Consider the following 16,101-nt stretch of genomic DNA (forward strand, 5'->3'; position numbering starts at 1 on the left):
ACTGAGGGAGTGTTTATTTGGCAAGACCTAGTGATCACGTCTGTTTAAAAATGCCAGAGAAGAAATAAAAAGCCCACTATCTTTCAACAGATCATATGGCTAGAGAGTGAGGGATATCTAGAATATAGTCTGTATATGACATATCAATCATGAACATGCCTGTATTTTAAATGCAATTAGTTGCACTACACAAAAATTACTCATAAACACACACACACACACACACACACACACACACACACACACTGAAGAAGGAAAAACAGCCGTGGCTTTATGGAAATACTCCCCCTAGGAAAAATACAGCAAGATTGTTGCCATGTCATCAGGAGCATCCTAACAGGTTGAAATGAAATATTTAAATCACAATTTTGTTCTTTCCCCCAAAAGAGATACCATTTTAATCACCACTTCAATGAATCTAGAGCGCAGTGGTTAAGTGTTCAAAACTCTGGAGCCGGAGTGTTTGAGATCAAAATCCCAGTTGAGCTACTTCTTGGCTTTGTGATCCTGAACAACTTATTCAACCTTTGTTCATCTCAGTTTCCTTATCTATAAAATGGGGATAATGGCACCAACCTACAGGGCTGTCTGGAAAATTAAATAATATATGTAAAGTACTTACAAAAGTGCTTGGCACACAGTAAATATCATATTAGCCACAATTACAAGTTCAGGACAATTTCACAAATCAGGATGCCAAGTAAACAGTATCCTTATCTTACCACATTTCTCATATGCTTAGACTTTGATGACCTGTTTCAGTTAACTATGGTTAATATTTAAATTTTTAATTAAACTAATTTAAAAACCATTTGCTTACTATTTATTAACTGCCTGCACTGTATCTAACTCTGTAAGGGGCTTTAAATAAGATGCTGTCCCAGTCCTCAAGAAATTTACAATCTCCTTGGGTAAATAAGACATAAATCTGTTTACTTATCACACACACACACAAATGTAGGTGATGTCACTAGGTAGTAAATGACAAATATAATACAAGTGCTACAGAATTAGCATTTGGAATTCAGAGAACAGATAAAAACAATTCCCTTATCAAAACCCAACTAGGACGGAGGAGAATAAACAAATCTCCTGTGTAGAAGGATTCCAAATCATTTCTTTAGATACTCCTCCCTCAAGGAGGTAGAATGAAACTCCCCACTCTTTAAGTGGGAGGGGCACAGAGTACCCTTTTTCCAAAGAGTCAAGTATGGAAAGAGGGAAAAAACCAGAACTTTCGAGCGGAGAAACCTGACTAACACCTACGTCAGCCAAGGTGACTAAGGTTAACATCTATAGCGATAAGTATGGAATTAATATGATGTAATGAGAGCACTTCACCTCTGTGGCCTTCCTCCCAAAAACCCACAACTCCAATCTACTCATGAGAATAACTTCAGACAAATGCTTATTTAAGGACATTCTACAAAACTGAAAATTGCCATGGTCATCAAAAATAAAGAAAGTCTGGGAAACTGTTAAAGCCTAACAAGATGAGAAAACTAAATGTGGTATTCTGGATGGGATCCTGCAACAGAAAAAGGACACTGGATAAAAACTAAGGACATCTGAATAAAGCCTGGATGTTAGTCAATAATGATAATATGGGCCAGGCATGGTGGCTCACGCCTGTAATCCTAGCACTTTGGGAGGCCAAGGTGTGCGGATTACTTGAGGTCAGGAGTTCAAGACCAGCCTGGCCAACATGGTGAAACCTCGTCTCTACTAAAAATACAAAAATTAGCCAGGCCTGGTGGCAGGTGCCTGTAATCCCAGCTACTCAGGAGGCTGAGGCAGAAGAATTGCTTGAATCGGGTGGGGGTGGGGGGCGGAGGTTGCAGTGAGCCGAGATGGCGCCACTGCACTCCAGCCTGGGCAACAGAGCAAGATTCTGTCTCAAAAAAAAAAAAAAAAAGATAATATGAAACGTACCACGTTAATGCAAGATGTTAACAAGAGAGGAAGCTGGGTGTGAGGTATGTGGGAACTCTATTATCTTCACAACTTTTCCATAAATCTAAAACTACTCTAAAATTAAAAGTTGATTAAAAAACTAATTAGAAAGATAAACCTGCTGAATGCAAAGGTATATATAAATAAACACATATCTGTGATTTATAGTTATACATGTTTATGCCCATGTGTATATCTATGTAAATCTATTTAACAAGGCCCTCTCAAGTTCAAATTTAAAAATTGTCTCTATCTTCTTAGCCTATCTATTAATGAAGATAGTAGAATGCTGACTCCTGGCTTTTTCATTCCCAAAATACACAAAAGAATTTTCTTTGAAAGGAAACTTGGCTCTTTTGTCAGTGTTGCTGCCAACCCAGGCAACGGCGATCCAGCTTAAAGAGTGTGCATGAGGTGGGCCCATCTGCCCCTTTCCAAGAGCTACTAGAAGTTCCTGGTGCCTGGCCAATTAGTCATCAACCATGGAGCCCCGGGGCTGGCAAGTCTCCCAGCTACTTCCTCTCCCATCTCCAGTCCACATTCCTCAGCACCTCCCCAGTTATCTCTCTAAAGTATAAATCTGATCATGCTGCTGCCCAACTGAACTCCTTCACCAACTTGCCCACCCACCCAGAAGAAGGGCAGCTTGTGAGTGGGCTGGCAGAGCCCTGCAGGAAGAGGCACCACCTCCCCTTCAGCTGCCCACTTCCTCCACTACCACCACCACAGCCCCTGCACCCCAGCCTAACCCACCTCCTCCTTCAACATACTCATGCTCACTCCTTGTCCACATGCACACTGCTAGTACCATGAATTCCCAACGTCTTTTAACACCTTGCTCAAATACCACATTCCTTAAAAAGAGACCAAGGATATCCCATCCCTTCCTTCTTGACCTGGAGGAAAGTTAGTAGTTTCTTCCTTTCTATTCTCATTGATGCTTTGGACATGCCTCTGCTAGTCTTTCCCCTTACATTATAATGACTTTTATACATACCCCCTTTCTCTCCAATGTAGGGACAATCCAAAGCATTAAATGAGAAGCCTGTATATGACAGCTGATCCAAGGTGTGACTTAGGGTAGGAGGTGTTAACTCCATTCCGATGAACCACACCAGATCTGCTCCACCCCAAATAAATAACCTGTCAGGTTAAAAAAAAACCGCACTTACTATGCAAATACAACATCTAGACATGCCATTTAGCCAATCCCTTTCCAAATGGATTGCCACCCCTTTGTTCATTTACATAGAAATCCCAGAGCTACCACTGCTAATCCATAAAAGGCATTCAATAAAGCTTCACACTGCTGATCCATAAAAGGCATTCAATAAAGCTTCAGTGAATGAATGAATGAGTGAATTAATGAACAAATGGAAGAGTGAATCTTAGCTAGACCACAAGCAGATCCCAACCAGAATTGGATTAGCACAAAACAATATCTTCATTCATCCAGTCCACAAATATTTACTGAGGGCCAACTATCATTTAACAACTATTTTCATAAACTGTAAATGGTGACTAACACAGACAAGGTCCCAAATTATGGCACTTACTTTCTAGTGGCTGACATTTAAGACTTGGTGATATGAAACAAACAGCTAACACAGATATAGCAAAATTCAATTGTACTTCTTGCAGTTTGAAATTTGCCATAATAAAAAATTAAAGAGGCCAGGCATGGTGGCTCATGCCTGTAATCCCAGCACTTTGGAAGGCTGAGGGAGGTGGATCACCGGAGGTCAGGAGTTCAAGACCAGCCTGGCCAACATGGTGAAACCCCGTCTCTACTAAAAATACAAAAATCAGCCGGGCGTGGTGGCCCACACCTATAATCCCAGCTACTCGGGAGGCTGAGGCAGGAGAGTTGCTTGAACCCGGGAGGCAGAGGTTGCAGTGAGCCAAGATCATGCCACTGCACTCCAGCCTGGGTGACAGAGCAAGACCCTGCCTCAAATAAATAAATAAATAAATAAATAAACAGAAATAACCCTGGAAAATGTACTGTCATTTATAGGTACTCTTTCTACTCTAATAACAATAAGGACAACAATAATAATAACTAACGTTAATCAAGTGATTACTATGTGCCAGGCACTTCTCTAACCATTACATGTTACTTAATCCTCACAACAACCCTCTGGGGTAGATTCTCTTGTTACTCTAATTTTACAGATGAGGAATCAAAAGCACTGAGTGGTTAAGTAACTTGTCCCAGGAAGAGGCAGAGTTGAAGTCTGAACCTGGGCTATCTGTCCTCCATGTTTAATAACCACTAAACTTTTTTTTTTTTTTTTCCAGAGTCTCGCTCTGTCGCCCAGGCTGGAGTACAGTGGCGCAATCTCAGCTCATTGCAACCTCCACCTCCCGGGTTCAAGCGATTCTCCTGCCTCAGGCTCCCGAGTAGCTGGGACTACAGGCGCATGCTACCATGCCCAGCTAATTTTTTGAATTTTTAGTAGAGACTGGGTTTCACAGTGTTAGCCAGGATGGTCTCCATTTCCTGAACTCATGATCCACCTGCCTTGGCTGGGATTATAGGCGTGAGCCACCACACCCGGCCAACCACTATACTCTTAACACAATTTGAAAACCTTCTGGGAATATGATTCTTGGTGACAATCTGGTGGCAACTAAATATTTCTTAGAAAATACGCTAGGCTGAGTGTTTTAGAAAGTTCACATCAAACATATATAAAACAGAAAGCAGCACCCAACATGACAAAGAATAATCCTGTAATACTGGTTCACTGTTTCTGTTTCCCTTTCCCTACCAACTCCCCTCCTCCTTCCTTACTTTTTCCAGATCAGGAAACAAAACTGAGACACTCTGAGGAGAGAGAAGCCAAAGTCTGAAAATCCCGAACACTTCATTCAACCCAGGCAACCAGTGGGCATCTTAATACCATCTGCTCATTAAAAACCACAGGTTTTCCAACAACTCAAGAGACACAATCTTATTTTTCAACCAAAATGAGAGACAGCCAATACTCTAGGTCTCAGATAATCACAACAAGGTTTTGACCCTTGTGTTTAATTAGTCAAAGAGTATATCTCATTAGCTTCTGGAGTTCTCTAGAGCTTATTTCTAGTCTTCAAAGGATTAGGACATAGATCTCTCATTTTTAAGGTACTAAGATCATCACCTTATTGACATGTTTTAATTTTATATGATTATGCAGCTTAATAAATTTTTACTAGAATGGATAAAAAGACTACCTGGGTGGGGGCTGGGTGGGAGGTGGGGATGGTTAATGCGTACATAAAAAATAGAAAGAATGAATAAGACCTACTGTTTGGTAGCACAACAGGATTACTATAGTCAATAATAATTGCACATTTTAAAATAACTTAAAGAGTATAATTTTTTATAACTCAACGGATAAATGCTTGAGGAGATGGATACCCCATTCTCCATGATGTGCTTATTTCACAGTGCATGCCTGTATCAAAACATCTCATGTGCCACATAAATACACCTATTATGTACCCACAAAAATTAAATACAAAAAAAAAGACTACCTGAGATACGTATGAAAATACTTAAATTCTCTTATTGTAATTTGGCTAATTAAAAACTTGATTAGTCACTCTCATTTATACACAATTTTAATTCTAATTATCTGTCCCAAGTAAAAGCTACAATGTGGATACCATAAAGGCATTAATTTGGGTGACTATAATTCTATAAATGAGATTCAAGATGACAAGAGTTGAAAAAGAGGCTGTTACAAACACAACGTCTTGTAGAAAGTGTAGACAGAATTCAAGAGAGAGATGTCAGAAGTCACTAATGGAAATCAGCTAAGACAGGAAGACCATGGGAAAGAAGCTTCTTGAAAGATTTCTCCGCAGGGAATCCAGTAAACAACCAACCTGGCAAACCATTCAGTTTAGAAATCTTTCCAGTAAGGCAAAAAAGACTACTTTTTCCAATAATTAAGTGGGCCAAGACTGGTAGTGCCTAAAGAGCTAGGACACGGAATGAGCTGGCACCAAAAACCCAGCATTATTCTATATAAAGCCATGTCAGGTTAGGTCCTGAGACTCACTCGAGTATCTGTAACTTACCTATCCATGTGTAATACCTGACACTCCTTTCCCTAAGTGGTTAGTCAGAAGTGATCATCTAAGTGACTCATAAAAAGGGAAGGAGTTTAGAAACAGAGAGTAGGGCCAGACTGGGGTCACAGGAAAATAGCCTGATGAAGAAATTCCCTCTCAGGTCCACAGGTGGGAGACAGAGGTACCACCTGTATTCATGAGAATACAGTCTCATCTGGGCTTGCCTTCTTGCTCAGAGTCTTCCAGCCCAATCTCTAGGCTGATGACTCTGAAACCTACATTTACAGTTCTCTCCCAATCACCAGACTTATGTATCCATCTGCCTGCTGGATGTCTCTACTTGATACAGTCCCACAAGAACTTCCAAATCCAGCTAGTCTAACCCATGTCCTTCCTCCCCAAATATCTTCTCTCTCCACTGTTTTCTAATCAGAAAATAGTACTCAGTTGCTTAAGCCAGTTGCCGAAGGCACAATCTTCAAGTCCTCCCTCTTCTTTATCCCCCACATACTATCAAACTTGATTCTATCTTCAAAATATTTCCCCAAACCATCCATTTCTCTCCATGACAATAGTTCAAGCTGTTAAAACATCCCTTACCTTGATGTCCCCTTCTATGTAAAGAAATTCAAATGGACACTCTCTGGACACAATTAGACACTCCTGCCGTTCTCTTCCCCTTTATGTTTCCTTCCCTGGGAGAGTGAAATTACTTATCTGATAGGTGAATTTAAGAAAAATATACTGGGCGTGCTCAGCTTAGCTCTTCTCTTTCCTCCTCTTGGAAGTCAGCCTTCTCTGCTGTTCCTCAAGGGGCAGGTCTTTCTATCTCACATTGGCCTGAGTTAGTCCAATGTTGCTGAGATTGTGTGGGCAAATCTGTCTAATTCTGGGAATCAGCTGGCAGGCCCATTTGCCTCTCACACTAATCTATATCTTCCAACTTTGCCTTCATCAGTAATGACACTGCAATAAAACGTATGCACAGAGAGATCACAAATCATAAGTGTTCAGCTTGAGAACATTTCACAAAATAAAATACCAGCTATACAAATAGAGGGATATACCATGTTCATGAATTAGAAAGGTACCAATTGTCATCAAAAGTGTCTATAGATTCAATGCAATCTCAATCAAAATTCCAGGAGGGTTTTTTTTTTTAATGATGATGGGGGATTGACAAACTGATTCTAAAATTTAAATTAAAATGCAAAGGGCCAAGAATAGCTCAGGTAATCTTGAAGAGGAATACATAGGCAGCATAGAATGGGCACAAGGAAAAAAAGACCAACAGAACAGAGTCCAGAAATAGGCCCACTTATATATAGCCACTTAGGTTATGACTAAGGTGATAGGGCTGTGCAGTGTAGAAAGGATAATCTTTTCAATAAACAGTGCTGGGTCAACTGGATATCTATAATGAAAAAAAAATCAGCAAAATATTTTGATTATCCATTCACTCACTCATCTAATTAATTAACTGGTTTAGAACCTAGATTTGGAGTGGGGGGCTATTTATCAGGAAAGCCAGTATGTTTCTGTTACCTTTCTTCTGAATTTTACTCACCCTGTCTTCTGTAATCCACTCCCCACATTACAGTTGGAATACTTTCGCTAAACCACCTATCTGATCGTGTCACTCTCTTGCTTAAAACACTTTGATAGTTTCCCATTGCTCTCAAGATCAAGTCCAACTCCCTAACGAGTCTCACAAGACTCTTCATGATCTGGGCCCTGCTTCTTTCCCCCCTTCCTGCTGGAGCCTCTACACATCATCTGTGCTATCTCTTTCCCTCTTCAGGGCATTTATAGATATTGCTCTCCCTACCTTAATAACTCTACGCCTACTGGACCCATGGTTTTCGGCCTAAACATCACTTCCTGTAGGAAGCTGGTACACACACACATGAACGGACACACACCTTCCAGCCTCCCTAACAACTTACCACTTCCTGCCATGCCTGAGGGCTCCTACAGCACAACACTGTGTTCTCAGCCTGATTATGGCATTTCCTATACTCTATTATTATTGTTTATTTACTTTTCTGTAGCTCCCTGAGGGCAGTGACCTGGTCTCCCTCACGACTGTATCCTCAGTACTGAGCATATTTAGTGAGCACTCAATACATGCTAGTTGAAATGAGTCATATTTAGAAAGTATTTTCAGGTATATATTTTTTAAGTCCTGTGAGGTAAGATAGGTTAAAAAAAAGTATTCCCATTTTACAGATGGCCCAGCTGAGGCCAACTTCATCGAGGTCAATCAGCTAGGATGAAGGTACTATGGCCCTATGATTTTCTAAGGTGTAACCTGGTTCATCTATAGCCATATAGCATTTTCCATTATTTTGATACAGCACATACTTACATCTGAGCTTGGTTTAAATGGTACATGTTTCTCCAAGGTTCTTCCCCACCCCCCTTTAACCTTTTATCAAGGGAAATTTCCAACATACACAAAAATAGAGTGTGATGAACCCCCATGTATACACCATCCAGTTTCAACAAATACCAACTCATGATCAATGTCTCCTCTATGCCCCACTCTTTCATCTTCTGGACTATAGGAAGCAAGTCCCAGACATTAAATCAACTCAGCTGTAAATATTTCAGTTAAATGGTACATTCAACAAATCATTCGGAGACATATCCACTTGGTGGTATTTAAAAGATTCATAAACGGAATCCTTCCTTATAGCCTGATAAGAGAAACAAGAATACCTACATGAACTATTTATCTATTCACAGTTGGTGGAGGGATGTTATGCAATATCTCTCCTGGTGTATAATCTAATCATTAACTCTGGGTAGGGTAATATAGATTAAAATATAAGATAAGCACAAGATTATCTACTGACTCAGACAAGTGGATCTTAATATTTCACAAACTTGGCCAGGTATGGTGGCTCAAACCTGTAATCCCAGCACTTTGGGAGGCCAAGGTGGGCGGATCACTTGAGGTCAGGAGTTCAAGACCAGCCTGGTCAACGTGGTGAAACCCCGTCTCTACTAAAAATACAAAAAAAAATTAAGCTGGGTGTGGTGGTGTGCACCTGTAATCCCAGCTACTTAGGAGACTGAGGCATGAGAATCACTTGAACCTGGGAGGCAGAGGTTGCTGTGAGCCAAGATTGTGCCACTGCACTCCAGCCTAGGCAACAGAGCAAGACTCTTGTTTCAAAAAAAAAAAAAAAAAAAAAAAACTTCACAAACCTGAACGAAAAGTATAATATGATGCTCACAGCTGTTAATAATTGTCAGATTCCCTTTTTCCCTCATCCAAGTTATCAAGCCAGACATTTCAGAAGGCCAACTGTCGCAGCCTGAGCAGACCTACTTGAGCCTCACCTACTGAATGCTATCACGCAAGATCCAATTTACACTTCTAAAAATGAAAACAGTGAGCTCAATTCTCAAAGGAAGCTTTCTTCCTTAGACATAAATCTTAGACACAAAACCATCTCAAAAGTGATGAAAACCAGGTTGTATGCTAATAAAACAGAATCACACTTATCGGCTTTTGTGCCAGGTTGTACAATAACATGATAGATCCATAAATCTATGCAACTATCCATGGCGCCAACAACATGGGGTGGAGATAGTTTCAAATCCTCTTAGATGTTGTAAAAATTGTCCACACCCAGAAAGCAGGCTAGGAAGTTTATGTTTTCCCCAGAGGCTCCACATGAGAAATGGGTTTAGGGAGCTTCCAGCACATGGTTTCATTCTGCAGACAAATCAGGAATCAAGATGCATACACGAATGCGTACACACACACAAATGTCAAATATCCCTATCTGAAATGCTTGGGACCAGAAGTGTTTTGGATTTCAGATTTTTTTTTTTCTTTTTGCATTTTGGAGTATCAGCAGAATGCATCCAGGTTGAGCATCCCTAATCCAAAAATCCGAAATCCAAAATGCTCCGATGAACATTTACTTTGAGAATCATATTGGTGCCCAATAAGTTTCGATTTTGTAGCATTTTGGATTTTGGATTAGGGATGTTCAACGCACTTGCGCACACACATATATGTGTCTGATGAAGTTAACACTTCATGGCACCAATATCAATGCAATAAATGAACTATCTGCTTCACAGAGGTGCAGTGAACTATACAATTGATATATTTTCAACTACACAAGTGCTATATTATCTCACCCAATACTCTCATTCTAGAGATGTCTGTAATCTCTAAAGTGCAGCATTTATATTTTAATATTATTCATTCAACAATATTTATTGAGCACCTACAACGTGCCATGCACTGTTCTAAGCACATAGAATAGATTAGCAAACAAAATAAGTGACATATATAACAAAAATAAATCTGTTAGAAGATGGTATGTGCCACAGAGAACAAAATATTTAGTACCAGGAAGGGGGATGGGGTGAGGTTTCTGCTAAGATAGCAGGGAGGAAAGGGAGGCAGCCAAGTGGGCAGGTAGATGCAGAGTGGCCCAGGCCGAGGAGACCATTGCAGCAAATGCCCCCTGTAGGAGTGTGCATGGCATGTCTGAGGAAGAGCAAGGACCCAGAACGAAGAAAGTGAAGGGAGAGCAGTGGGGGAGGAAGTCCCAGCAGTAACGAGGGTCGGGTCTCACTTTTTTTCTCAGGAAAGCCTTGGTAGGGGTGTGAGCAGATGAGTAGCATGATGTGACTTGGGTTTTCAAAGGTTCTCCCTGGCTTCGCTCTTAAGACTAAACTCCAGGGGGATGGGGAGAGGCAGAAATCCCTATTAAGGAGCAGTGGAAGTGATGAGACCTAGGTGGATGATGGACATATTTAGGAGGCAGAGCTGAGAGAAAGAGCCAGGGACAACCTGAGGGTTTCTGTCCTGAGCAATAGGAGTGGGAGATGGCGCTGCCTTCAACTGAGATGGGGAAAGCTGTGGGTAGAGCAGTTGGAGGGGGACGATGAGTTCAGGTTTAGGCAAACGGATATGAATTTAAGATCTTCAAGTGGAGATACTGAAGTAAGCAGGCAGTTGGACATACAGCTCTGAGGTTCAGGAAAGAAATGTGCTGAGATAAAAACTTTCAAGTATTCTATTTGACATTGACATTGCTATCAACAGTAACTCAATTTATTATTGGCAGCTAAAACTAATATTAATAGCAATAATAAGAGTCATACACACACACACACACACACAGTCCTCCTACACAAAGAAGATAAAGGCCAGGAATCATAAAACAAACAAAAGGAATGAACTGTTTGCTGACTGAGTCAATGGTCGTTTTCACTTCAACCACTTGAATAAAAGAAGAAAAACTGCATCCATTGTTCCTTTCCAAGATGGGGACTTGCTCTTTTGTAAATGTTCACAGGAATCTGAATGTGACCATATGCAACAGAAGTGAGCTCAAGAGCTGGGACACTAGTTTTCAGATCTTGAAAAATATCATATATTGATTGCTGAAAGGAACAATGCTGACTCAAAGAAACTTCAACATTGAAAAAAAAAGTTTAAATGAAACGGTTTTTAATTTCTAGGTATCTGCCCTTTCTGCCTGACTCATCTCTAGAGGGATTCAGTGTTCGAAAAGTTTCCTTTTCAGATTCTGCTTCTAATGCATGATGACACTGGGCAAGGTTGCTGAGGGCGGGTGGAGGGGTGGATGTCCTACAGCTGCAGAAGATGATGCAACCTTTAAAATGTTATCCCACCAAAAAAAAGAAAGAAAGAAAGAAAGAAAAAACAACAACACTTAAAAGCCACCCATAAACCTGAATTAGAGAGGTTGCCAATACCCCGTCCCCCAAATCTGCTGGCACAAATGTCAAAGCAAAAATTTCAGCACTAAATCGAATTAACAAACATGCCTTAAGCACAGCACGAGAGTAGCTTATTATAATTTGGAAAATTCCACAGTATTTATCAACTCCTAAGCACGGCTACAATGCTTAGAAGTATACCACAGTAGACGTCATCGGCAGCCACAAGCGCGAGGGCTCTGGGTGTGTTGCTGTGGTAACCGCGTACTCAGCAGCAACATGCTGCCTGCCTCTCACTAGCCCAGAACCAGAGGCAGAAGGAAACAGCCAGCTTCCTGAAGGGAACAACCCAGGGAGTCACAGCACAGGCCATCTCCATCATTCACACCTGCGGGAGACTTCCTTTCAACAGTCTGAAATTATCTCCAACTAACTCTTAGAGAAAAGGTGCACAATTCCTTCACTCTAGTGCAGAACCACAGTCAGCACACCCAAGCACAAAGCACTAGAGAAATGTACAAGGAGAGGAGAGAGATTGGCCAGTGTCTGAAAAGTGTCAGGGTCATGCACTTAGGCAGGTCCAGGAATGAGGGGTTTTTCTGGGAAGCAGATAGAGAAGTACTGGTCCATTTCCAAAGTCATCCTGAGAAGCATTCCCTAGAGAGATCAGCAAGAAAGAAAGCAGCAAACTAGAGCATGAGCCTTTCGAGGGAAGTCGTTCCCACACAGAGGGAGAGCTAAAAAAGAAGACAGGACAAACAACTAGTACATGAGGACATGGAAACCCTAAAAGAGGAATTGGAAGCCTCCAGCACCAAACCCCACAACGTACTTTTGGATATTCCACATTAAGTTGAAATCAAATAGAAACTGTCGAACATACCTTTTCTACCGGCAGAAAGTCATTTTCTACTTCAATTGACCTTGGTCTTAGTTTGATTGGCTTGTCTTTGAAAATGTCTCCAAAGCCCACTCCCTTAACTTTCTTGGGCTGGATTGCTGCAGTTGCCACTGTCCCGTTGGCACCTTCAGACTTGGTGCTGCTTGAGTCACCCCCATCACTCTCGGAGCCTGTGGTTTCCCTTAAACCTGTCAAGAGTGGGGATGGGGAGAGAAAGAGCTCAGAAATCAGCCAGAGCCCTGAAGAAGAACTTCACAACCAGCCAGGAACCACCTCTAAAAGTGTGACTGGGCACAGGATAACTTGCACTAGGCTTTTGTATTCAGTATGTTGAGTAGTTTGACTGGCTCTGAGTTTTGTTGGATCTCCCCACCCCTTACTTTTAATTTTAAGATGTGAATCAAAACAACTTTTCAGAAAATCTAATTCCAAAGCAGATATCTTTGTACATGTGAAATTCACCCCTCTTTAGCCGGGAGCCTGGTTTTGATCCAAATTTGTTTTCCCATAGCCTGTGCAATAGCAACCCTTCCCACCCACCTTGTTGCCTCCCCACCCAGTCAGTACCACATACTGTACCTCCAATCTCTATGACTCATGTCAATTAGCAATTAGCAATGAAAGTAACATTTCCTAAAGGGAAACTGTAAAACTAAAAGCCATTTAAACAAATTAGCAATTAAAGAAACCACACAAAATTATAACTGCCAAAGAATTCAATCTTTTTGGATGGCTTCACAAGGAATAAATGCATGCAGACATGTTTCTCTAGGAAAGCATTAAACCAAACTTGACATTAAGACGGTTTCACTAGCAAGACGATCATGTTTGTTAAAGAGGGAAAGGAAGCCGTCCTCCCAGAGGCCAGAATCCCCCAAACCTACAGCCCTTCTTCTCTCCTTTAAACACCAGTGTTTTCCCAAAGCTGAATCCCTTTCCAAAGAAGAACACTGGGGACATGACACTCTTCCTTTGATCTTCTGTGGCATGTGTTTGGAAGTCATAAAATAGTTATTAGCAAGACAACATGGACACTTACCTCCCCAGATTCTTTTTTCCCAAGGCTCTGCCCACAATCATGTTCCTAAAAGGAAGAGCCTATTTGTGTCTAGTTAATTTCTGGGTGTATTCTTCCTTTGATGGTCAGTATATCAATTATGCCATCAAAGGGCAGGATTCAAAGAATATTTTATGGAATACTAAACTCTGTCATTAACCTGTCTCTGAAAGCCTCTAGATGTGTAGAATAGCTCCTGAACATTTACTACATAACTCCTGATCATAACCATGCCCTTGAAATGAAAGTACGCCATCAAATGTTGTTCTCTATTAGCCAATTGTGCATTATCTTCCTACAGGTAAGGTGGCCTCCTAGTCCATAAGAATGATACACCAAATACTTGCTCACATAAAATCTCATAAAATGTGGAAGTCATTCAAATAAGGAAGTCTCAGTGCAGGAAGAAACTGTTAAATGAAAACAGACAAAATATAGAAAGGTCATTATAAACTGCTAACACGTTTCAGAATCAAATCCTTAAAACAATGGTTTTGTTTGTTGTTGTTGTCATTTTCCATAAAATGGTATTTTTAAGCCAAAAGGGTGGGGGAGGAGGAAGGTCCCCAGTGTACATTTTAATTAACTGAAAACCAGCATTTGTGAGCAAAAACACAGGACCGAATGGGGAACAGCCCACAACAAGGGGGTCGGCTGCAATTCACAGGAAGGATTAGAGTGTGTAAACATCAAGAACCCTCCCCCATTAGCTATCCATTTGTGTGTTTATCTGTTCATTGTTTTTGCAAATATCCCTGCTGGAGATATAATTTTGGAGTCTAAATATTGTGTCATTTCCCCCTTAACATGTTCTCATTTTGCCGTATGGATTCTTTCTATGTGATAAATGACTTGTATATTCCTTTCTGGCTTGGAAAGAGCCATTCAAGGGTGAAATAAAGAAACCATTAGTGGAAAGAAACCATCACCACTCCCCTCCCTCAGCACGCTCCCCTCATCACCACCAGAAGGCAGCAGGGCAAACAGATTAGGGCAAGTCTATTTTAGTTTTTCAAAGAGAAGAATTTCAAGGGTTCTTCTATCATTCACCATTAGCTAGAACCATAATATTTTCAGCCACTGCCATCCTCATTTCACTGAGCTTCTGGTTTTTGGGATTTACTGTCTTCTGGGCTCATCTTAATATGTTTATACTAATCACCGTGAGAAATACTCTACGTTACACAGAGAGAGGTTGCACAGTCATTCAACCACACAAGCATGGCCCGGGAAGGAAACACACAGCAGATTTTTCTTCCAGAACTTCTGGCAGGCTGGTTCTATCACTTTTAAGTGTATAAATTAAATATCTAACTATCCGTGTTGGTAAAATAATTCAAAGTCTAGTTCCTTCCCTTTAGAGGGAAAGAAAGGTGACTTTTCATTTTCATGTTCATTTAGTGATATATCTTTTAGTGACTCGTGCCCATCATGCACATTATCCCATAAAATGTCCCCACGTCAGGCCCAGAATGCCAGGTTACACTCTTGGGTGGTGCAACCCAGAGTGTGGACTGTGGACGGGGGCTGGTTCATGAAGGGCTCATTACAGGTAGGCAGTGGTGAGAGAACTACAGAAAGTGTGGTGTCTGGGGCGATGCTTTAGTGTTTTAACAGTGTGCACTGGTGTAACTTCCAGACATGTGGCTGGTGGTGGAGTCATCTAAATGACCAGGGCACAGAGCAATCTAGGTGCTGTCAAACTCCCACGGTGAGGCACAGGTGGCACACTGCATGTGCAGTGAGGTCATGTGCAGTAGGGCCATGCATCTTCCCATGGTGGAGTGGCAAGGAAAAAAAACTTGACCCCAGTTTGTGAAGCATGGCTCTGGTGTTCATGTTTCAACGTTCTCTCTCATCATATCCATACACATAGGTATGTATGCATATGTGTATATGCACACAAAGGTGGATGCTTTTCCTTCAAGGTGAAAAAAAAGAACAAAGCCTCCTCAGTTTTGTTTCTGAGAGTCCTTTAACTGTCCAATTTTGTGGAATGTACCCAGTCTTCCAGCATTGATCAGTTGAGATCCATGAGATATTTTTTATCTATTTTTAATTTAACACTCACATGGATGGAGCTCACTGTGTGGCAAGAACTGTTCTAAGGGCATCTCATTCATCTCCTTCCCCTCAACTTTTGGCAGCCTTATTTCACAACACAAAAGGCTACACATTGGTCCTGCCAAAAAAAGTCTGCCATGTGGTGATTGGCTGAGTGAGCAAAGCAAAATGCCATTTCTGGCATGGACTTTCATGCCAAATTCTTACTTCTTTGAACCACACAATGACAAAATGGTTTATTGGTTTCCAGTGACCCACTCAGAGAAAGCAATAACCATGAGAGGTTGACATCTCTGCAGGAAGCCATCTTACACCACCCCAGAAGCCCAGAGAAACTGGTACA

At 41.2% G+C, this 16,101-nt stretch overlaps 1 protein-coding gene across 19 annotated transcripts in view; it reads right to left on the minus strand.

Moving 5' to 3' along the window:
- SH3KBP1 (SH3 domain containing kinase binding protein 1) overlaps positions 1-16,101 on the minus strand; it is a 356,082-nt gene that overhangs the window by 140,188 nt on the left and 199,793 nt on the right. For all 19 annotated transcript variants that reach the window (XM_063804933.1, XM_063804930.1, XM_054676597.2 and 16 more), the window contains one exon: positions 12,620-12,825. In XM_063804933.1, the coding sequence (XP_063661003.1) occupies positions 12,620-12,825 (206 nt within the window). The remainder of the gene's footprint in view (positions 1-12,619; positions 12,826-16,101) is intronic.

Source organism: Pan troglodytes, chromosome X (genome assembly GCF_028858775.2).
Source record: "Pan troglodytes isolate AG18354 chromosome X, NHGRI_mPanTro3-v2.0_pri, whole genome shotgun sequence".
Classification (NCBI taxonomy): Eukaryota; Metazoa; Chordata; class Mammalia; order Primates; family Hominidae; genus Pan; species Pan troglodytes.